The 23,523-nt window shown below is 43.8% G+C and overlaps 1 protein-coding gene across 1 annotated transcript in view; it reads right to left on the bottom strand.

Annotated features, from left to right (window-relative positions):
* Positions 1-329: 329 nt before the first annotated feature.
* RIN2 (Ras and Rab interactor 2) overlaps positions 330-23,523 on the bottom strand; it is a 114,204-nt gene continuing 91,010 nt past the window's right edge. The window contains exons 10-13 of the mRNA XM_054984870.1: positions 11,876-12,181; positions 8,996-9,127; positions 5,831-5,994; positions 330-3,410 (exon numbers count right to left, since the gene is read on the bottom strand). Coding sequence (XP_054840845.1) covers positions 3,090-3,410; positions 5,831-5,994; positions 8,996-9,127; positions 11,876-12,181 — 923 coding nt within the window. The 3' untranslated portion in view covers positions 330-3,089. The remainder of the gene's footprint in view (positions 3,411-5,830; positions 5,995-8,995; positions 9,128-11,875; positions 12,182-23,523) is intronic.

Genomic DNA, 23,523 nt, shown 5'->3' with positions numbered 1-23,523 from the left:
GGTGTTAAGTTGTCCTGAAGGGTGGTATACAAATTGAATGTTGTAATCATCATCATCATCATGTGAACACACAATGTATTTCATAACAGGCAATTCACACATTTGACTGTGAGGACCCAAATAACGAGATCAAATTACAGACAGGCATGTATGAATCATTCCTAAATGTCATCTTACAGAAAGCCGCACAAAGTGGACTATACAATACTTCCAGAAAGTGCACGGCTAGGCCCCAGGGGGCAAGAAATAATATACTCCTTAAACACAATTCTCTCTCTCACACACACACACATACACACGCACAGAGTAAAGTATGACACTACAAGGTATTATGTACAAAACTACCTCTTTATCCTTTACAAAATGCAATACAACATAAAAAGTGGCAGATGTGTGGCAAATCAACATAACACATACACATTTTTACATACAGAACTTGCTTCCAGAGCCAGATACCAGTCTTCTTTGTAATATTAGTGTAGAGGTCCCCAACATGGTTCCTACAGGCGCCATGGTGCCCGCTGACACCTTTCCTAGTGCCCGGTAAGAGTTTTTAGAACGTAGGCAGGGCCAGGGGGGCTTTTGCCCCACAGGGCTTTGTTCTGATTGACCATTAGAGATCTGATTGGCTGTACAGATTTTTTTTTAAAGTTGCTTCAGCAGCAGCTGCAACCACAGCACAAGGATCTTGGCTGAAAGTACGCTGTATGACTGCAAGAAAACATTTTAAACCATAAGTTCATTTTAAAAGTCATTCTGTTAAAAAGAGCTTCTGCCTTAAATGTTGAAGAAATTCTCCCTATTAGAGTTATACATGGCCACACTCCCTGCCATTTTGCAGTTGGCTCTGCCTCTTGTAGCAGCCATTTTGTGCTCGGCTCCATCTCCTCAGGTGGCCATTTTGTAGTTGTGCCCGCTACCCTGTGCCAGAATTCCAAAGGCTCCCACAGGCTAAAAGAGACTGGGGACCCCTGTGTTAGTGTGTTAAGCTACAGCCACCCAAGAACTCAGCATACAAGAGCATTCATATGGTTTGGAAGACACTAGAACTATCCAGCTTGACAGGGTTCTTGAAAATTCTAGGTCTCAATAAGAGGATTAACCAAAATTAAGATTAAGATCTGCTGCTCGGATCAGGCCCCCTGATCCGAGCAGCACGGAGGGCAATATAAACTCCCCTCTGTCTGGAGATCAGGGGGCGGGGCCACCAGCCATGTGACCATTTTCAAGAGGTTCCAGAACACCGTTCCACCTGAAAAAAAGCCCTGGATTCTACCAAGATAGTGCTATTCAGCTGTCTAGACTGACCGATTTATCTAGTGGGATCCAGTGGTTCGGTGATCTGCTAGTGACAAGAAGAATTCCTCCTGCCTCATCTAAGATTTGTATTTCCTTTCCCCTAGGTGCCAGTGAACTGCCACAATTACACACTACAGGCTGGGATGAATTGATGGACTTTTTGAGAAGATCTCATCTGAAGTCACACCCAAAATTCCAAGCAGTCACCATATTTGAGGCTTTGTCCACATCATGGGATGACAATCATGTTTCGGCTTTCTGGGATTCTGAACTGTCCAGCATTCATGAAGTTCACATCCAAAAGCTATTGGGTATTCAGTGCACTGTCTAAAGTGCATGTTCAGGTTCCTATGGCCTTTGCTTATTCACAGGGAAGTCATCCTCAAGTGGGCTCTACCCCCAGGCAAGGGTACGTAGGACTGCAGTTTAACCCTTTGGTTTTCATGTGTCTTTAGATGAAAACACACTTTACGATTAGTATTTCAATACCTACTGGAAAAAAATCACTATCTTTTTAGCCACCATCAAATGCATTCACGAACACACTCATTTGTTTTCTGTTGTTCACAATACACGTGTCAAATCAATTTGCACACCTACGATAACAAACATCAAAAGTTCCTTCACAACCTCCTTCATGCACATTCTGCAAGCAGCCTGAACCAGCAGACCAGAGGTACCTTCAAGAGATCACTTTCTTTAAATTGGGAGCAATTGTGATCCAGTTTCTCTCCTCAAAAATGTTAAACGAGGAAGAAAAATCAGCATTCCACTCACACAAACACACAGTGAACCACAAGAAGGGAAAGCCCTCTAAGCTTTGACCCCAGTTCTGTGTAAAAGGATAGTTAATACATATTAAGGTGCAGCTACACTGCTGTGATTGTGAATATAACTACAATACATTTTAATCCCTAAACAGGTTCTTTGCATCATCTCCCTCTCTCGATTCTTTCAAATCCTTCATCTCTCCCTCCATCGGTTCATACACAATTGCAATAGATAGTCCATATACATGGTGCATCAGGTTTGTCAAAGGCTTTGGGCAGCCAACGTCCAAAATACAAATGGCTTTTACAAAATCAGTTTTTAAAAACAGAAGTTTGATATTTTTAAAAACCCAATAAATGGGTAAGCAAATAAAAAAACCCAGCCCCACAGAAATTTCAATGTAATACTCTAAAACCAGCAAGAGATTTATTTTGTATATTAAATGTTAAAAAAAAAATCACATGCATAATTATAGATTTTTATACTTTAAAAATATTTTAAGAACCAAGACAGTTTACCTGCAACTGCTATAAAATTTCTGTGAAATATATAAAGACAAGTCACCTTCAGTAAAATAATAATAATAAAAAAACTATTTTAGAGAAGGCCGTTACCATCCATATAGAATCAACTGATGCCCCGCATCGGACAGTATTGCATATGTACACTGGTGAAACTGACGGCAAATCAGCTGGCATACCAAAAGGTCTGGCCTATCATTGTATTTAACTGAAAAATTGTGCTTGGATTGAGAGTAAGAATAAAATGCAGTAAAGACCTGCAAATGGACATAGTGCAGTATATTTGAAAAGGTCTGTGACTGAGAAAACGAGGCTCCGTGGGTTCTACACCGTGGCACTATGAGCCTGCCTATGTTCTACATATCATCAGCAGTCACAGAGAGTGGCTGCTATTGACTCAGTGCGTGGTTTACAGCCCTGCAGATCCCACACTGACAAAAATAACTCCGTTGTGAAGCAGACATCTCCAGCAACTTGACACAACGAAAAGTATCTGCTTTATGACACGCGATCGTGGCTGTCGTTCTGAAAAACAGCCCCGTATGGGTCACTGTCGATGCGCTTATAGACAAAATGGAAGACCTGGGGCTGCGGGCGACTGTGGAGTTCAGCTTTAATTTTCTGAGGAAAGGTGTCTTCAGTCAGTTGCTGCCAGGTGTCATCAACGAAAAGGAAGAGGCTGTAGTCGTCAGGATTGTCCACTCTGAACTTCTCTGCACAGAGCCGACACACATCCTCTGTAGTAATATATGGTCTTACTAGCAGGGTCTTCCCTGTGCAGCCACTGTTTACTTCCTGGAATGCAACTCGAAGATAGTTCTGTAGAATGAAAAAAGGTGGGGGGGAAACAGAAACTCACAATGAAGACCCAACAAAGATAACTCCCATCCCCATGGCCAGACATCACATTCTTGAGAGCCAGTTTGGTGTAGTGGTTAAGAGCGTGGGACTCTAATCTGGAGAGCTGGGTTTGATTCCCCATGCCTCCGCCTGAAGCCAGCTGGGTGACCTTGGGTCAGTCACGGCTCTCTCAGAGCTCTCTCAGCCCTACCCACCTCACAGGGTGTTTTGTTGTGGGGATAATAATGGCATACTTTGTAAACCGCTCAGAGTGGGCATTAAGTTGTCCTGAAGGGCGGTACATAAATCGAATGTTGTTGTTGTTGTTGTTATTGAGCTCAGCAGTCTGAAATGCAATTACTCCTCTGGCCTCTAAGTCAGGGGCTTTCAAACTGAGATTCCCTAGAAGCTTATCTGTCTCAGGAAGATCTATTACGGTGGACACATTTTCCTGACAGATCAGTGATCTTCTCTTATGATGCACAAGCATGGGAAAGCATTGGTGCATTTGAAGGAACACTCTCAAGTTTTTAAGAACAACAACAACAACAACAACAACAACAACAACAACATGTGATTTATATATCGCCCTTCAGGACAATTTAACACCCACTCAGAGCAGTTTACAAAGTATGTTATTATTATCCTCACAACAATTACCCTGTGAGATGGGTGGGGCTGAGAGAGCTCCTAGAAGCTGTGACTGACCCAAGGTCCCCCAACTGACTTCAAGCAGAGGAGTGGGGAATCAAACCCAGTTCTCCAAATTAGAGTCCCGCGCTCTTAACCACTACACCAAACTGGCTCTCTACACCAATCTGTTGTTGTGAGAAAATGAGGCCTAGTCAGCCTGGCTGGTGCTGTGTGATCTCCCTATACCTTATACACACCAGAAGTGTGCAGATCACACACGTCTTCTGCCCAATATAATAACTAAAAGTGGTTAAGGAAAAGACATTTTAACTCCAATATTAAGAACAAAAGGGGAAATAGGAATCCTGCTGGCTGAGGAAAGATACGATTGGTGGTGGTGGGAGATTTAAGGAAGGGAAAAAAGGAAGGGGGTGGTAAGAGAAAGAAGAAAATAGAAATGAGGAAGGAAGGAAGGAGAAAGAGAGAATATGCATGTTAAAGCACTGATTGTCCTCAGACGATATGAATTGAGTCACAAGAGGGAGGGACTAGGTCAAATAGAGGCTAAAACACACTTTCAGGATGCAACAACCAAGAGCTTTGTTTATATCAGGAAATACATCCTACAAACTTATTTTTGCTGAGGTGTCCTCCAGTGTATTTGCAAAATTGCATCCCAAATGCTGGAGATTTCTTGCTAAGTTTATAATGCTCATATGCTCAGTTATATAAAAATCTACTGCATTGATTTATATGTTGGAGGGAAACAACAGAAACTCTATACTCAAACGAAAAGACTTCATTTGTCTTGCAAGTTTTATTCCCGATTTAGCCCCATAGAAGCCAAATATGCACACAGTTTATATCATTGGTGCAGGGGATCCCTAGCAGCTGTGATGTGCTTTTTTATGCAGGCTAAACCTGACAGAACGTCCCACCCTCCTGATGCTTTTCCTTGCATAATGCATGATGTAGACCGGCAGGCAGGCACCTTTCTAACAAACACCCCTTGTATACTGAAAGATCACAGGCAAAGCTCGGAATATAATGTTCTCTTTGCTCAAAAAGGGTGTGATGCCTTGTTTCCTGCATGTGTGAAAAGGCCACAAACAACAACCTGTTGCTGAGTATTGCAATATATTTAGAAATAGTAAACATCCCAAAATATTAAAAATGTATTCAATGTTAACTGATGTGAGATCCTAGAATTTTATATTGGGGAGGGGGATAATAGGGTGGAGTTACTTGGCATGTAGGTCCTGATAATTACAGTGAATCTTGAAGTGGAAAGATTCAGAAAGTCTGGGAACCACACATTCAACTGTAAAAGCAATGTGCAAGAGAGCAGCAGGCAAGATGTACATGTGTTACTTTTCATGCATCTGCCCTGTTCACATATGAAGTGGGGATGGGATGAGCCTAACAGGTGGAGTGGGGCATTGGAGTGGAGGCAGGTATTGGCTGCTCTAGCTTCATTTTTGGTCTTGGTGCTAAGCAAGGAGAAAAGTTTCTGGAACACTGGTAGGAAAGGCCCAGGAGAGGTGAAGGTTCTGCACTCTTCTGCCATGTACTCTTTATACCCCACCCTCCGCTTTTATTTGGATGGGACAGGCACATGAATAAAACCACCTATCAACAACATCACCCAGGGCTGTCCAGGTCTATCACTCACTCATGCACTGCCAATGACACCGTATCAGCTCGCTGTCCTGCACATAACCACAGCTGCAGCAGAAAAGTTGCCTTCTGGAAGATATGAATTGTACCTGAAAGTCATCCACAGACGGAATTGTTCTGTTGGTTGTCCTCCGCTTGTGCCATTGCCGGAGGGTATTTCGGGTTTCTGAACACAACAGGCGGGCTGCTTGTTCTTCTTGGAAGTTCTTAATTAAAGAAAGGGCTCCATAAGCACTTGTCAAGTAGTACCCCCCTATGAAGAAGGTCAAGAGAAGAATGTTACAAGAACAGTCATCGTAAGTTTGGTTACGCCACACAGGAACAAAAATGCCACGATCAGTATAGGACTTGCTGGCTGGTCTCCCACACCTCTCTACTCAGCCACACCTGGAGGCTTCCACCACCCCAAGCAGCCTTTCTCTGATGGATGAGGCACAAAGAAGGATTCGCACTCGACCCAGAGGAATGGTAGGCTACAAGGCAATGTTTCCATAACTTGCATAGACAAGAGAAAACCAGGTTGCTACCTTGTGTGAAGTACCTGTGGACACTGTCAATCCTTTAAGGAGCACCTGGCCCCCCTTTAATGATTTATCTAAGCAGCAGCTAAACCCACGTCTTTCAAATCACATTCCAGAAAAACCTGGAGTTCTTCGAAAGCTTGTCAGGATCTCCTTAGCATGAAAACCAGCCATGGTGACAAAACTTCCCCTGAATGCAGACTGTTCAGCTACAGAAGTGTCTTCTAGAGTGTTTTATTCTGGAGATGGGGAAGTTTGATGCAATTTGAAGGAGGACAGAATGTTTATTTTTAATTTATATCCTGCTTTCCCCCCAAAGCAGCCCAGGAAGTATCCACATCCAGCTGTTGTCCAGAAGCCTAGTCCTGTCTTTTTGTGTTTTGCTCTTGGGAAGGAAGGAAGGATCCTTGCCAGAATATATATATATATATTCTGCACTGGTTGCAACTGTTTAAATGTGGTCTAGTTTTTATATTTAAGTAGTCTGCTTAAAACAAGTAAGTTAAAAAGCAGTATGAGAGAGAGAGAGAGAGAGAGATCTCATATTGCTTTGTAACTTACTTGTTTTAAGCAGACTACTTAAATATAAAAACTAGACCACATTGAAACAGTTACGACCAGTGCATAAAATTTCGCAAGAGAAAGAGTGATAGGTCTACTACTATCTTTTAAAATGATGGTAAGACATTTAGTTGTGAAGATTTCATTTATGGGTTGCTTTCAGCTGTTGTGGGAGGGGAGGAACCTCTGGGAATCCTTCACGGTTCCAGGCTGAGGGTGAGCCAAAGATCTGCAGATGCAATGCAAGCTGAAGAGAAAGGCGATCGGGCCCTTTAGAACGGAAGACCAACCCCAGTCCCGGTTTTAAAGTCTGAAATGTTTTTGAAAGCATTATCCGAGGTGACGAGAAGTCCAAAGTTTCTATGAATGTCCTGATCCCTGTTCTACTTCACAATGCGTGTGCGGGGCAGGTGTGCTCTCTTTTGGGCTGTGCGAATATGACCGAGGAGCTGCTGCTTGTGTCCTTTTTCCAACACTTGCCTTATCAGACACACCCCTCAGGAAAAGTCAGATGAAATGCCTTTTAAGGTGGCTAAGGTGCTAGGAAGTACAGCGCAATGGTTAAAAGACAAAGCTGTGCAATGGAAGTCCTTACTGGAAGTCAGTTCCTGCTGTGAACTCACTACGTGGCCTTAGGAGCAGGGCTTTTTTTCAGCAGGAACACGGTGGAACGGAGTTCTGGCACCTCTTGAAAATGGTCACATGGCCGGTGGCCCCGCCCCCTGAGCTCCAGACAGAGGGGAGTTTAGATTGCCCTCCACACCGAATGGCACGGAGGGCAATCTCAACTCCCCTCTGTCTGGAGATCAGGGGGCGGGGCCACCAGCCATGTGACCATTTTCGCCAAGGGTGATTTAAACTTTAAAAAACTACCTCCTTGTTCCAGCTGACCCAAAGTGACGTCATTGTGCGGTCCTGAGTTCCACCACCTCTTTTCCCAGAAAAAAAGCCCTGCTTAGGAGAGTTTCTCTCTCTCAAATTTAGTCCTCCATCTTCACCCCAATCTTCAAATTTGGAGATGATAACATTAGCCAGGCAACAGCAACAAAGAACACAAAAGTTCTAAGATGCGATATAAACGCAAAGTGTGGCTAATTAGACACTTAAATGATTTTTTATGAGCTGTAGAACTGAGCTGAGAATCCTTGTATCACTGTATTTTTGATTTCTTATATTTTGCTATTAGAGTACGAAAGAAAAGTTCTAGATATGCCACATAAGCTAGTCTCCACTCAAACCAGGTCTCCACTCCAACTGGGTCTCTTCACTCTTTTTAAATGGAACGTTCTCAAATCCCATTAAAATACTTTCTAAAAACTCGAGCGTCTGAAAGATTTAATTGGCATTTACTGAATTCCGTGCAAACAACTCGCTTATTATTCCAGCAGACATTTCTGTTCGGTGTTTTTCAGTTCCACCCACTCTTCATTTTCCAAAATAAACTCTCCTGACCCACATACTAGAAGCAATCCTGCACTTAATTCCAGAGGATGGTTGAAAGGAGTGGTGCAGTCTCATATGAGCAGCACATACCAATGCAAGAGGGCATTAAACCGGGCGATGGTGTGGGAAAGCTGTTCACTGTCAGTTGTGCCAATCCTTCCACCTACAACTGACATGTAGGAGGCAGGCTGGTAAAGATTTGGGAGTATCCATTTACTAAATGCCAATATGAACCTGAAAGAAGACTTCTGCCTCAGACATGAGATATTCCTGAGGCCTGTAAAAGCCATTTATAAAAAACTAAAAGCTTTCCATATCGGCTGAAGCTGCGTATGCTGAGAAGCATTACCTGGCCTCACTATAAAGGGTACGCCGTGACCCTTCCCTCATTCAGAACCATGTGACTCAAGCCATACTGAATCCAAGCAATTGTTCAGCAACTACGGATAAACACCAAAAACATGTGCTGCACCAAGCCACATTCCCCCCCCCCTTCAAGGCTTCTGAGAAAGTGCCTCTGTTGATAGCAGATTGCTTCTCACAATCTCCGAACAGCCAGGGACGCTCTCTCGGCTTCTTATCTGTTTGGCTGGGGTTATCAGGATGTTTTGTTTGCCGGAATTGCTGGCTGGCAACAAGTTAGGCACTCCGGAATGCCTTGAACAGCTCCAGACTATCAGTGATGCGCATTCCTGGGGGCATCACCCTCAAAGCCTCAAGGACCTTCACCTTCTCCGTGCAGCAAGGAGGGGTCCAGCAGCTCCATCATGTACTCTATCTCAGCATCCAGCTCCAGCATGTCACACTGAGCTATGACATAGGTCAGCACTGGCAAAAAGTCATCGGCTCCGTACATTCTCCCTGCATGGGTTAGGGGAAGAAGAGAAGGAGAACGCAAAAGACGGTCACACCTCACTGCCAAACCTTTTCATCAGCTTCCCGTTTCTTAAAAAAGTTGTCCTTCATACTCTGAACAGAGTATTGCTGCAGTAAAGTGAGCTGAGGTTCATAAGGATTCAAGAGAGGATGGGACCTCAAACTTGATACGTTTACTGGATATGAGCATGTGTTTGCATGAGTGTAAATAGCCTATAGGCAGGATAAACAGCACGCCTTGCTGGTAGACTGGCCTAAGAGGGAAAGACCCCTAGAGTTAAAAGAAGCTCCATTCCCACTCTTGCCTCCATTAGTTGTGTCATAGTCTGTGGAAGTGGAGAGCTTTAAGAGACGGAATCTGGATGCAGCAGAATTAATGACTGGTCGTATGGGGAAGGGAAGACAGACTGACAGAGAGACAGCCTACCTGGTATTTTATTCTGGGCCCAGGACTCTACGGCAAGTAGAAGCTACACTGGCTTTTAGGGAACAGACCCTATGGATCGTCACCGTACTTTTCCAATATAGAATACATAAAGAGAAAGAATACCACCTGTTTTCACTGTTCTTTGCAAAGAGAAAATGCATTCTAAAAGGAGGGCCGATTGCAATTTTAGAAGCCTGGGTTTGATCCCAATCTTCCAAAGAATCAGAATCACACCCACCAGTGTCAATAAACTGATCACCCTCAAAAGATTTCACACCCATAAATGCTGCAACGTTCTGCAAAAGATTTCACACCCACAAATGCTGTGATATTCTTAAACAGCCCTAATGGACAACAGACATGATGCAAAGGCCTCATGGCTGCCCCAAGAACTTCAAATATTTCATACCATGGGAGTTCTCTGCCTCCCAGATGCACGCAAGCCCAAGGAGGTGAGGGGAGATGGCATTTGTATAAAAAAAATGGAATCAGAAGAAGGGTTCATCTTCACTCTCTCAGCATCAACCTTAATCCAAGTCTCCTCATTCTCATATCTGCATTTTAATGTTACAGACAATCTGAGATCTGAGCAGGGATCTCCCTCGTAATGCAAAGTTTGGTCATAAGGTTACCATTTATACCATTTATTTAAGAATAAAAACAACAACAACAACAACATATGATTTATATACCGCCCTTCAGGATAACTTAATGCCCACTCAGAGCGGTTTACAAAGTATGTTGTTATTATGCCCACAACAATAATCACCCTGTAAGGTGGGTGGGGCTGAGAGAGCTCTGAGACAGCTGTGACTGGCCCAAGGTCACCCAGCTGGCTTCAAGTGGAGGAATGGGGAATCAAACCCAGTTCTTCAGATTAGAGTCCTGCCACTCTTACACCAAACTGGCTACATGGGTGTGATCCAAACAGATCTAAGCCTATTCTAGCCCTGCCTAGTCCTCCAACATCACTCTCCATTTCATTGTTTTTACACTACACGCAATACTGCAGATGGTCATAGCTGCCCTGGACTGGGAGTGTCTGTCTTGTTTATCTCTGCAATACAAAAATGGAAGGCAGGACCCGATCCTTGCTATTTGACAATATGTGCACCATTCACAGGCAGCCTCACAGACATACTCTGTCATTTAAACACTGGGATTTACTTTAAATGCTAAAGTGTGAAACATCTCCAATCTGAGAAGCTGTTTTACCATCACTGTAAGCAATGTGTACACGTTGCTTGACTACATCCTTTTAACAACAGAATTGCCAATATTACTGCTTCCAGGGAGTATTTTAAAAAAAACAAAAACAGATTCCAAGGTCACCCGGGGCTTCTGACCGCTTCTTCCAAGCACATTCCTGCATCTAGTCCCAGTTTCCTAGAACTCTGTTATATTTGTAAGCCACTCCAGAAGCAGGAGGTGGCTGGAAACAAACTGAAGCAAGGTTGTTTCCACACAGATGTTTTGGCTTTTGTACAGCAGCGCTGTTTTCAGGAGCAGCCACATGACACCCTCTTCTACTTTTTCTGCTTCCGCGGTTTTCCCTGCTTTGTTGTGATCTTTCCCATATTTGGTTCACTACAATCTTTTTGAAAAGGCAACAGTCAAAGCACCTTTGGTCACGGTGTGGAAGGGAATGAGTGTATTTTTGCAAGACTTGCCATCATCAACACCATTTGCCTGGCCTCAGGGCTTGCATCCTCCAAGAGAACCTTTTCTGGGTTTAAAAAAATAAAATAGAATTGCTCAATTGCTACACCATTGTAGCAATCTATTGCCATGATCTACTAGCTTCTGCTTTCATTTTAAAAAACCTGTTAAGTTACTAGTTCTTCTTGTGCATCCAACAGGGCCAGAAACTTACATTTAATAAAAAGTGAAAGCTGGGAACTAATAGATTATTATGACAATAGTTTGTTGTGATGCCATAGCAAATTCCATTATAAAAAAGAATTCCAGGGGGGGGGGGATGAGTGTGTGTGTGTGTGTGTGTGTGTGTGTGTGTGTGTGTGTGTGTGTGTGTGTGTGTGTGTGAGAGAGAGAGAGAGAGAGAGAGAGAGAGAGAGAGAGAGAGAGAGAGAGAGAGAAATGGTGGATGCAGGTGGAGGGTGCTAAAACAAGGAAAGTACTGTGCACACTGCTGCATGAATCCCTCCAGATTATAAAATCCCAAAGACAAAGGAAGAGAAAGATGTTAAAGCTCTACTGGAGACAAAACATTTGCTGATTTTCTCTCCTTCCTGAAATGCAGGCCTGGCTCAAACAGCTCTGAGGGAGAAGAGCCAGTATTTATTTACCTGAATTGTTCTCCATCACAGTGTAAATCAGCTTGCAGACTCTGAGCAACAGCATCACTTTCTTTTCAGGCGAGTACATTTTCTGCATGGTCATGAATTTGACTTTAATCTTCTCGACGTCCACAAAGTCTGGTGTGGGGACAAACACGCCCAGCTCCTGAGGGTTCCTCTGCCGGACCAGCTGAAGGTTCTCTTTCAGCTGCTTCCAGGAGCCATCAGCCACGTGGAACTCTTTCAGCATTGCCTCAACGTGGCCCTTGAGGGGCTTCAGAATGCTTTTGTGCATGGCCTTCTCCAACACCACATCTGTAAAGAGACAGGCAAACCCAGTTCACTATCTGGCAAAGAGCAATCCGGAGGGATAAAAGGGAACGGAAATCATTTGCTCAAGCTGAAATACTCATTAAACAAGATTTTCAGAACGGCCAAAAGGATTTCCAGATGCATTTTTTTTTACAGGAAAAGAGGGAAGCTACAATCTGCATTTCACTTATATTCATATTATTTGAGCAAGAGGGAAATGTAAAAAAAAAAACTGCAGTCATGCAAACCAGAGCTGATTCCAAGAGCTTGATGAAAACCATTTTTATGGTCTTTGCATTTCCACTTTAAAAATTTTTTTCCACGTATGATGGATGTTTCAGAAGAGCATTTTTAAAATTAGAAATTAAATTTAAACTAAATTAAAATTAGATACACTCAGGGCTTTTTTTCTAGGAAAAGAGATGGTGAAACTCAGTGGGTTGCCAGCAACAGGAGGCAACTCTCGGCAGGAGGCGGTGCCCCTGGTACCACATACGCACGCACAAATTCCACGCACACTCCCAGGACCAATGACATCACTTTGGGTCAGCTGGAACAGGGGGGGGGTTTCAAAAGTTTAAATCACCCTCGGCGAAAATGGTCACATGGCTGGTGGCCCCGCCCCCTGATCTCCAGGAAGAGGGGAGTTTAGATTGCCCTCCGCGCCACCGCGCCAACAATATTGAAAACTGAGACCCCTCAATTATTTCAGTTCAAATACCTGCGGCTACAAGGAAAATTGAGATATTTGTGCATCATATCCACCAATCAATTCAAGTTATTACAGTCAAGAGACCAGCATTAAAAAATATCAACAGGAAACTGAAATGTTAAACAAATTTAAAAATAATTTAAAAGTCATAGAAATCAGACTGTGTGCACCTAAGGCCTTTTTTTAAAAAAACGCTAATTCAGAGTTCCCTCAGTCAGGCACTTCTGCTTCCTAATTGCTATCCTACCACATAGGGTAAGATTTCTGGGTATCTCCTAAAAGACATTTCCAAAGAATTTCAGTTCTAGAATTCATATAATGGTGCAATGGCTTGAATCTAGCAAGGAGCGGAATAATTAATCATATAAAATTCACATGAATATTTTTAAAGCTTTGTTTACTAAATATGCCAAATAAACATGCCAAATTGGGTTTATTTAAAGCAGAAATTTTTCCAATTCCTAATTTTTTGGAAACCACACTGATGGCCACTGGTGTGCATAGAGCAACATGAAAGTACCAAGAAATCCCAAAATCTTACTGCCTTTTGCTCAGACCATGGCAACTGCAGGGCAGTTCTCCATCGGATCCACACTTAGCGCAGGGGGCCCTCACCCTTTTCAGCATGCAAGCACTTCCTGAATTCTGACACAGAGTGGTGGGCACAATCACAAAATGGCTGCCACAGAAGGTGAGGCCAACCAAAAAATGGCTGCTGCAGGGGGCAGAGCCGCACACGGAGGAAACCCAAAAGCAGGGGAGAAAGGGGGTAATTTTAAAAATACACTGAGAAAGCAGAGCGAGAAGGAATGAAACCAACACTGCTGAAACGATGTTACTTTAATCTGCACAGCCAATTAGATCTCTAGTGGTGCACCACATGGCCCCACCTGCTTTCTAAAAACACTTGATAAGCAGCAGGAAAGGTGTTTGGTGGGTGCCATGGTGCCCATGGGCCCCATGTTGAGGACCCCTGGTTTAGAGCATCTCAGAGCGGGACCACAAGTGACGCCTGACACAGGTTGGACACTAGTCAGCTTCCCTCAAGTTTTGATGGGAAATGTAGGCATCCTGGTCTTGCAGCTTGGCTCTCCGACTGCTGTCCAATGGACTTTTCAACTGTCACTTGTCCAACATTTTGCCAAGCTGCCTACATTTCCCATCAAAACTTGAGGGAAGCTGGCAAGTGTCCAACCTGTGTCAGGTGTCACTTGTGGTCACGCTCTCCGCCACAATCCTAATCCCTTTGGGAAGCAGCGAGCAACCTAGTTCTCATTGGTAGCATCTACCACCACCATCTCTCCTGCACACCCCAGAGGCTGCAGATGTCTAAACAAAAGAGCAAAAAATACAGCCCTTAAATTTTAATGTCTAACTGGACATAGCTTTGTAACAAACAGCCATACGTGCACATGGATCTCAAGCTAGCAAAATCATTTCAGTAGAAGTTTTGGGTTGGATCCCATGGAAGATTTCTACAGCAGGAAGGGGCAATTTTGGGCTGATTCACCCCTCCCACTGCAGACCACCAACTCGGCAAGACCCCTGTCCCTCAGGAGCATCACTGATGGGACGTTTTGGGGTGCAGCAGGAGGCCGGAGGTAAGAAAGTTGTGCTCTGCAAACATCACCAGAAGTTCCCAGTGGATCCAAGAATCTGTGTTTGACAAGAGTCCTTTTGTTGGGATTAGGGGCATATTTGGTTTATTATTTTGGTGAAAATCATTAGCAGAATTTTTTTATTTTGTAAATGTAAATTTGCCCCATTCATGGAAGCATAGTTATGTGCTGTATTTAGCGCTGGAGCGGGCGGGGGGAGAGAGTGTTGTTACAGCACTACCAATAGCCAGTGCATGACTACAAAAGAGACGGCCATAAATATTCATTGCATCTTCATGTTTTAAGTTCCGCTTCTTTAAAAGAAATATGTATTGCATTTTCTAACTACTGAGAGTCAGTGTGTTGATCAAAAGTAGGGACATAAACAATTGTAAATGCAGTGTGCATCGGTACCTATGTACTGGTACTTTACACACTGACTGTTAAAAAGGTATCCCTAAAGGCGCATGAGTTTGAGAGTCATGAGCACATCTATCAGGAATGACAGCACTGCCCTCTTGTTTTGTTATTAGAGGGGGAAAAAAACATTATAAACTTTGGCTGGGTCTTGATAACAGGCTAAAATGCACACATTCCTCTCCTCTCCCACATACAAGCTGTCTCCATAACAAGCCAAGATCTGTGAAGCAAATGAAACTCTGTTTCATCAGTAGTAGACTACACACAATACACAGTCAATATTTGTAACCTTGAAGTCAGATTGGCATACCCCAGAGATAACTGGGGATGGGGCACTTTATCAGTTATGCACAGCCTGGCTTCCGTTAAGCAGCGCGCTTCACATTCCTTCCCCCAAATCCTGGCTCCATTTCGGTCATCATCTCCATGAAGAATTGGACATTCAGCCTCCTGGAAGACTCTGTCAAGCAGTGGGGGTTGTTAAAGCATCGGTTTGCCCTTTCAGCAGAGGATGTGAGGACTGAATTAGTGCGAGATAGAGGGGATGCTGAACTACTGATTTGTTTAGAAGACTTCTATGCCACCTCTTCAAAGTCCTGCTCAAGGCAGCTTACAATTAAAAACTACGAAGCTGAATTTGGTTCCCAGTTCCTTATTCGCAAAGACAAAGACAAATATTGTGGGGAAATTGAAAAGCCCTGAACCCCAAAATGAACTTTGCAGGGGTACATATTACACACCTCCAGATTCAGCAGACTCAGCCCTCTAAGTGGACCTATACTGGGTCATCCTACAAAACCCAGATCTTGAGTTAACAACTTCAAAATAGGATGACCCTAGAACAATTCAATAAGAAGGGGCAGTAGCTGCAGAAGAAAAAAACTTTGGATCACCCCAAATCACACAGCCCTGAACTCCAGAGACTGTCCCCTACAACAGCACATGTGCTGGTGCTGATCCAGTCTCTGGTTCCAGAGCTGATGTCATCTTTCTCCCAGAACCTTGTATTAGACATTGCATTGAATAAGGAGCTGGGAAACACAAGAGCCTTCTGCACCCCCAAATAATCTTTGGATTACTCTGAATCACACAGACCTGAACTCCAGAGACTGTCCCCTACAAGAGGACATGTGCTGGTTCTGATCCAGTCTCTACTTCTGGAGCTGAGGCCTAGTATTTCACCTTTCTCCCAGAACCTTGCATTAGACGTTGCTGTGAGTAAGGAACTCGGAAACATAAGAGCCCTCTGCTCCCCCAAATAATCTTTGGATCACCCCAAATCACACATCCCTGAACTCCAGAGACTGTCCCCTACGAAAGGACATGTGCTGGTTCTGATCCAGTCTCTGGTTCCTGAGTTGAGGCCTACTATTTCACCTTTCACCCAGAATCTTGTATTTTACATTGCTGTGAATAAGGAACTGGGAAATATAAGAGCCCTCTGCACCCCCCAAATAATCTTTGGATCACCCCAACTCACACAGACCTGAACTCCAGAGACTGCCCTCTGCAAGAGGACATGTGCTGGTGCTGATCCAGTCTCTGGTTCTGGAGCAAAGGCTTCCTATTTGGACTGCCCCCAAGAACTTTGTTTGAGAACAAATAAGGAACTGGGGAAAATAAAAGCCCTCTGAGCCCCAAAACATGCACTGAGGCAGAACTGCACCTTCTACTCATAAACAATGGCTTAATAGCTGTCTCTGGTGGAGACAAAGCCAAACTGTATTTGAGGTGGGACAATGATGTAGGAATGTTTGATTGTGCCTTCCTGTGAGGAACTACAGGTGTAAAAAGATTATCTGATGACCCGTGTTGTCTGGATGGGTGAGGCTATAGTAGGAAATGGGGTAAAGATAGATTTCGAAAGGTCTGTGAATAAATTCATTCAAGTTCTTCTGGAGACCTCCATTGTTCTATAGTTATGCATAAGTGCTAGAGATCCCAGACCCTGGTGGGGGCAGGGGATCCCCCGCCCCCGCTCCCCACACGCTGCCCTCAGCAAGGGGGGCGCACCTTCCTTGCGCGCTCGCCTGTGGCGCGGCGTGCTCCCATGCGCCACAGCCGCCGGGATCAGGCCCGTTTTGGCCCGAATCGGGGCCGCTGTGGAGTGCGGGAGCACTCCTGTGCTCTGCAGCGCTCAAAACAGGCCCGATCCACGGAAAACTGGGCCCGTTTTCAGCAGCTGCAGACTCCGCAGCACCCCAAAGCAGGCCTGTTCTGCTGCAGATCCGGCCCGTTTTGAGGTGCTGCAGAGTGCAGAAATGCTGTTGTGCTCCGCAGCGCCCAAAATGGGCCCGTTTTGGTATGGATTGGGCCCATTTTTGAGCCACTGCGGAGCGCCTCAAAAATGGGCCTGATCCACTGCAGAACGGCCCATTTCCAGTGCTGCAGAGTGCAGGAGTGCTCCGCAGTGCCCGAAAACGGGCCTGTCCAGGGGCCATGCGATGACGTCACTCCTGAAGTGACATCATCGCGCCTGTGGGAGCGGGCACGTACACTCTGGGCGCACGCACCCCCCTCTCCCCAAAGATAAGTGCCAGGCCCGTCCCCCGCCAGGAGGTTGAGGGGGCCTGGCAACCCTAATAAGTAAGCAGTGTGGGGCTCAGTTAGTCTGACCTCTCCGCTAACATCTCAAGTCTAGCAGAGCAGCTAGTCTGTGTTTTAAACACATAAGAGGGGCTTATGATATTGCCATATTCATAAGCCTTAACATCGTGAGGGCAAACGTGACCACTTATAATCAGGCACTCCAATGGGTAAGTTAACACTCTAGTCCAGGCTCCAATTCTCAGGAGGTCCAAGACCAGGCCTGTTTTGAGACAGAAGCTGTTCCCAATACAAGCTACAGGGAGGCAGCCCAAATAGGAGGTCATAGCACCAGAACCAATGTTTAGATCAGCCCCACCACATGCCTTCTTGTAGGGCAGAGTCTCTGGAGTGCGAAGCTGGGTGATTTGGAGTGATCCAAAGATTAGTTTTGGGCACAGAGGGCCTTTATTTTCCCCAGTTCCTTATTCATGGCAATGTCTAATAGATGGTTCTGGGAGGCAGTCCAAATAGGAGGCCTTAGCTCTGGAACCAGAGACTGGATCAGAACCAGGATATGTCCCCCTGTAGGGGGCAGTCTCTGGTGTTCAGAGTCGTGTGATTTGGGGTGATCCAATTTTTTTTTTCTGCTGCAGCTGCCGCCCCTTTCTTCTTATTGAATTGTTCTGGGGGCAACCTATTTTGAAGCTGTTAACTCAAGAACTGGACTTTGTAAGATGTCCCAGTATAGGCCCACTTAGAATGCTGTGTCTCCTGAATGTGAAGGTGTATAATATGTGCCCCTGCAAACTTCATTTTGGGGTTCAGAGCTTTTCAATTTCCCCACAATATTTGTCTTTGGCTTTGCGAATAAGGAACTAGGAACTGCAAATAAGGAACTGGGAACTGGGAACCAACTTCAGCTTCATTTAAAAACTACAGTATATTAAAAAAAAAACCCAAGCCATTAAAAACGACTCAGTCAGAAACAGGGGATAAGTACCACCAAGTCTGAAACATGTGTAAGCGCAAAGTTGCTCAGAATAAAACAATGCAAGTCTCATTTAATTTCAAAAGAGGAAAAATTCTAAAAGAGAAAGGATTCCTTTTTTAAAAGGAGATTTGGGAAGGTCTGATCTGTTCAGGGCTATTGGAGATTATCTAAAAATTACTATAATAGCTCTGTCGAAAAGGATTTCACAGAGTAGGAAAGCTACAAACAAGCCCCAGAGAATGCCTGAAGAGCAGAGGGAACTCTGGGCATAAAGCAGGGGTCAGTGAGAGAGGTGAGGGGTGGGGGGAAGACAGCTATGAATTTCCTGCATTGTGCAGGGGGCTGGACTAGATGACCCTTGGGAGTTCCTTCCAGCTCTATGTTTCTTACTTATAAAGATTTCCTTAGAAAAGGTCATAGATCCAGAAGAGTTAGCCGTGTTCGTCTGTAGTAACAAAATAGTAAAGAGTCCAGTAGCACCTTTAAGACTAACCAACTTTATTGTAGCATAAGCTTTCGAGAGCTACAGCTCTCTTCGTCAGATGCATCGTCAGCTTTCGAGAACCACAGCTTATGCTACAATAAAGTTGGTTAGTTTTAAAGGTGCTACTGGGCTCCTTAGAAAAGGTGGTGAATCTTGCCCAAAGAGGGGACCAAAAAGGAGCACATTGTGTGAAGCTGAGGAGTATCTTGCTAAAAGACATTAACACCAAGTACAAATTTTTCTTTAAAGACAACAAAGGCAGGAAATCAGCCCCAAAGCTTTTGAACTATTAGGCAAGAAAAGCATAAGAGAGATACCACTGAAAGGGTTGTTAGTTTCTCTGCAATTTCCCCCCCCCATCAGTCTTCACTGTGGATGCACAAGTTTCCAGGGGAGAGGGCATCTGAAGACCCAAATCAAACAAAGGTAACAAGAGATTACATTTCAGGGCCAACTGACAAAAACGCCTTCGGATTTCATGAAAAATGGAGGCGCATGAACACAATTTGATGCTGTGCTCACGTACTCGCCTCTCCCTCGCATGTGGACTGTAATTGAAAACTTCTGGGGTTTTGGAAGCTCTGAAACAAGCTCGAATTAGACATTATGTCAAAAGGCAGGCACTTGGGTGAACTGGAGTTAGTTTTCCTCTCTTCCACAATGTAGAATTCTAAACTAAGTTTAAACTGCATATAAGAGGAGGAGAAAGGGAAGAAAAACATGGGCAGTGTGGACCAGCTGTGCTTCCAAGCGTCACAGACAAACCTCTTGTCTGAATGCAGCCAAATTAAAAATTAACACATTGCCTGGTCCAAAAGGCATATGCCAAAGAACTCTTAAAATTGCAACTATTTCATATATGAGTTCTTTTAACAAACATAAACATGTTACTAAAATCAGCCTCCTTACTGGAGGACTTGAAAGTAACGAGTGTAACACCATATTTTAAACAATTATCTGGCTAGGGGGAAGAACAGGAGGGCACCAGGAAAATTATAGTGCTGCCTTTCATGGCTAAATTGACGGAAAGGAGGATTACAGCCAGAATTATTAAATGTACAGAAGAACAAGCATTGCTTGGGAAGAATCAGCATGGCTTCTGCAAAGGGAAGAACAAAAAGTTTCTGACCAAGTCCCTAAGCAAAGGTTCTTCGGACACAGGTTATCAAGACAAGTCTTCTTACAAATCTGTATCTGATAAAGCTGTCTCTTCAAACTCTATGAATGGGCAAAAAATGGCAAATGAGGTTCAATAAAGGTAATGTAAAATGATGCCTACTTGGATTAAAAAAAGAAAAGCCTAGCATCACTTATTATACTGATGAGACACAACTAACTTTGATTAACCAGGAAGGAGATCTTAGTGCGGTGCACAGTTCAGCATGCAAAACATCAACTGTGAGGCAACAGTGAAAGAGCCAAATTCTACACCAAGAATAATTAGGAAGGGGTTAGAAATAAATCTGACTGTGTCATAATGCCATCAACGAAGCCTATGATGCTGTTGCATCTGCAATACTCATTACTCCATGTCAAAAGACGTATTACAGGGTTGGAAAAGGTACAGAAAAGGAAAGCAAAATGATCAAAAGGTTAGAGCATCAAGAAAGTCAGTACGGTGTAGTAGTTAGAGAGGCTGGACGAATCCTTGTCAGGGATGTTTTAGGCTGTTCCTGAAGTGGGCAGGTGGTTGGACTAGACTGTCTGTAAGGCCCCTTCCAAGTCTAAGATTCTATGCCTTCTATGTTGACTAAAATCTGGAAGACCAAGATTCAGTGACCTTGGGCCAATCACACACACTCAGCCTACTCTACCTCACAGGGCTGTTGTGAAGATGAAATGAAGGAGAGGAGAACAACGTAAGCCACTACTGGGGAGAAAGGCGAGGTTTAAATGAAGTAAGTAAATCATCCCTAAAATGACTTACTTTTTTAAAAAAGTTTTTTTTTAAGTTTAGGGTTTTTTTTAAAGTTTAGAGGTGGGGGGGAAAGAGGGCAAAAGAGAAACAGGATAGATGATTCTATAAATAAACGGTGTGAAGAACATGGACAGAGAATTTTTCGTGATCAAGCCTGCCGATAAAGGGGGCAGCATTGTTATTTTGGACACGAGAGATTACCTTGCTGAAGTGCATCGCCAGTTGAATGACACCACGAGTTATTGTCGGATCAGTTCAGATCCCATCCCCCACATTATGAATATCATCAAAGTGGCAGTGGACGAAGCCCTTATTTTGGGAATCATTACCACAGACATCAGTAAGTTTTTGATTAATTCCCATCCCCGTGTACCTTGTTTTTATATATTACCCAAAATTCATAAAAGGGGTCATCCCCCTCCGGGCAGGCCTATTGTGTCCGAAAATAATTCGATTCTGGAGCCTCTCGCCCAATTTGTAGATCACTATTTACAACCTGCTGTGACCACTATGCCCACGTATATCAAAGACACACGGGAGTTTATCAAATTAATTGAAGGGAAAAAGTTACCCCCTGGGGCAATTATACTTACTATGGATGTGTTGTACACATCGATCCCCCATGGGGACATTGGGAACGTGGTGGAACTGGCATTACGTCACACAGACCTTCACAATGACCTTGTAGAATTTCTTTTATCCTTGGTAGATATTTTTGTTGAGAAGAATTACTTCCAATTCCAGAGTGACTTCTTTTACCAGGTTAAGGGAGTCGCAATGGGATGTGCGGCGGCACCTTCCATTGCCAACTTATTTATGGCCAAATTGGAGGGTGATTATATTTTGAATGCCAGGGTGAATCCTTTCCATTCCAAGACTGAACTATTTAAAAGGTACATTGACGACATATACTGTGTTTATCTTGATTGTACATCCATTGATGAATTTGTAGCATGGATGAATAGTATTGATTTGAATATCAAATTTACATCAACTAGCAGTACTGAGTGTGTCAGCTTTTTGGACACTGTCACCTTTAGAACAGAATCTAACACAATTGGCATTAACCCCTTTAAGAAGATAACAGACAGAAACTCTTACTTGCATTTTTCTTCTTACCACCCCCATCATCTTCGGCACAATTTGCCATATGGTCAGTATTTAAGGTTGAAAAGAAATGCCACCCATCCAGAGGACTTCTGCTCTGCCAAGGAGTCCTTAAGTAGAGATTTTCTCTTGAGAGGCTATCCAGTAGAGGTGGTCAGGAAGGCAGAACAGAGGGCAACTGTGCGGCACAGATCAGACTTGTTTAGTGACCAGAAGTTAAAGATGGATGCATCCCTGAGATGGGCAGTGGACTATACCCACTTGGCCAAGGGCATCAGCAATATCATAAAGAAACATTGGCACATTGTGAGCCATATACCAGGGTGTGCACAGTTACCGACCACAGGTTTTCGCCGCACGGCGAACCTTAGAGACAGGTTGGTTCATTCTCGTTTTGTCAACATTGAGGCTGATACTCAGAGACCAGTAGGACATCACCGGTGTGGAAGATGCAATGTATGCAACTTGGCAGCTGTAGGGTCTACTTTCAAGGTGACCTCCTCAGGTAGGGAAATTTCCCTTAGACATTTTTCCACATGCAGCACTAGTGGGGTGGTATATATTATTGAATGTACCTGTCCACATATTTACATTGGCAGTACCAGTAGACCTGTCAAAATACGCATTCAAGAACACATTTCTCGTATCAGAAACGACCAGAGGGAAGCACCTCTTACACCACATTTCCTTGAGCATCACAGGAATGAAAGGGAATTTAGATACTTGGTCCTGGAGGTACTTAAGACAGACAGATCTAAGGATCTAAATAAAGAACTCAGGAGAAGAGAAGCCTTTTAGACCTTTGAGTTGAATTGTTTAGGGCCATTAGGGCTCAATTCATGTATTGATTACTCAGGCTTTGTTTGAATTGTTTGCACATGCTAATGGGATAAGGACTACATGCTTATTGTGACTAAGGTGTTGGGGAGCTTTAAGACACCATTGCATAGGATCCTTAAATACTCAGTAATTAGGATACTTGTTAACAGCTGTTGACGAAGCAGGGAATGCAGTTGGGAACTTTTGTCAAGCTGTAAAGGAGTGAGTATCTTTGGGGGCCGGAATGCAATGGATGATGAGAATATAGAGATTGCTATATCATATATGTGATTTTTTGCAGTTAATTCCCGTGATCAAGAAACTTATGAAACAGGAAGATACCTGGAATCCTGTTGGGAAAATTACCAGCTTATTATCATCATCATATGGACTCTTTTCATATTCATGACCAGGAGTTACAGTGTATTATAAGCTCCGGTCTGGACTTCTTTAGCATCTATAGCAATCATTGTGTAGGCTCCAGTGTATTGTGAGGAGCCAATTATTTTGTCCAGCTCCTTTGTTCCTTATTGGTACTATTTTTGTTACATAATTATGGCCACCTAATTTCTTAGGCAGATAAATGGTGTATAAGCTGTGAACTTTTGCTATTGGTTCGATATATGGGGACGTTGGTCTGTTTTTTCTACTCTACCTCACAGGGCTGTTGTGAAGATGAAATGAAGGAGAGGAGAACAATGTAAGCCACTATTGGGGAGAAAGGCGAGGTTTAAATGAAGTAAGTCATCCCTAAAATGACTTACTTT

This window comes from Eublepharis macularius, chromosome 7 (genome assembly GCF_028583425.1).
Source record: "Eublepharis macularius isolate TG4126 chromosome 7, MPM_Emac_v1.0, whole genome shotgun sequence".
NCBI lineage: Eukaryota > Metazoa > Chordata > Lepidosauria > Squamata > Eublepharidae > Eublepharis > Eublepharis macularius.
Note: the sequence above shows the minus strand (reverse complement) of the source record. Positions and strands in the feature narration are given on the sequence as shown.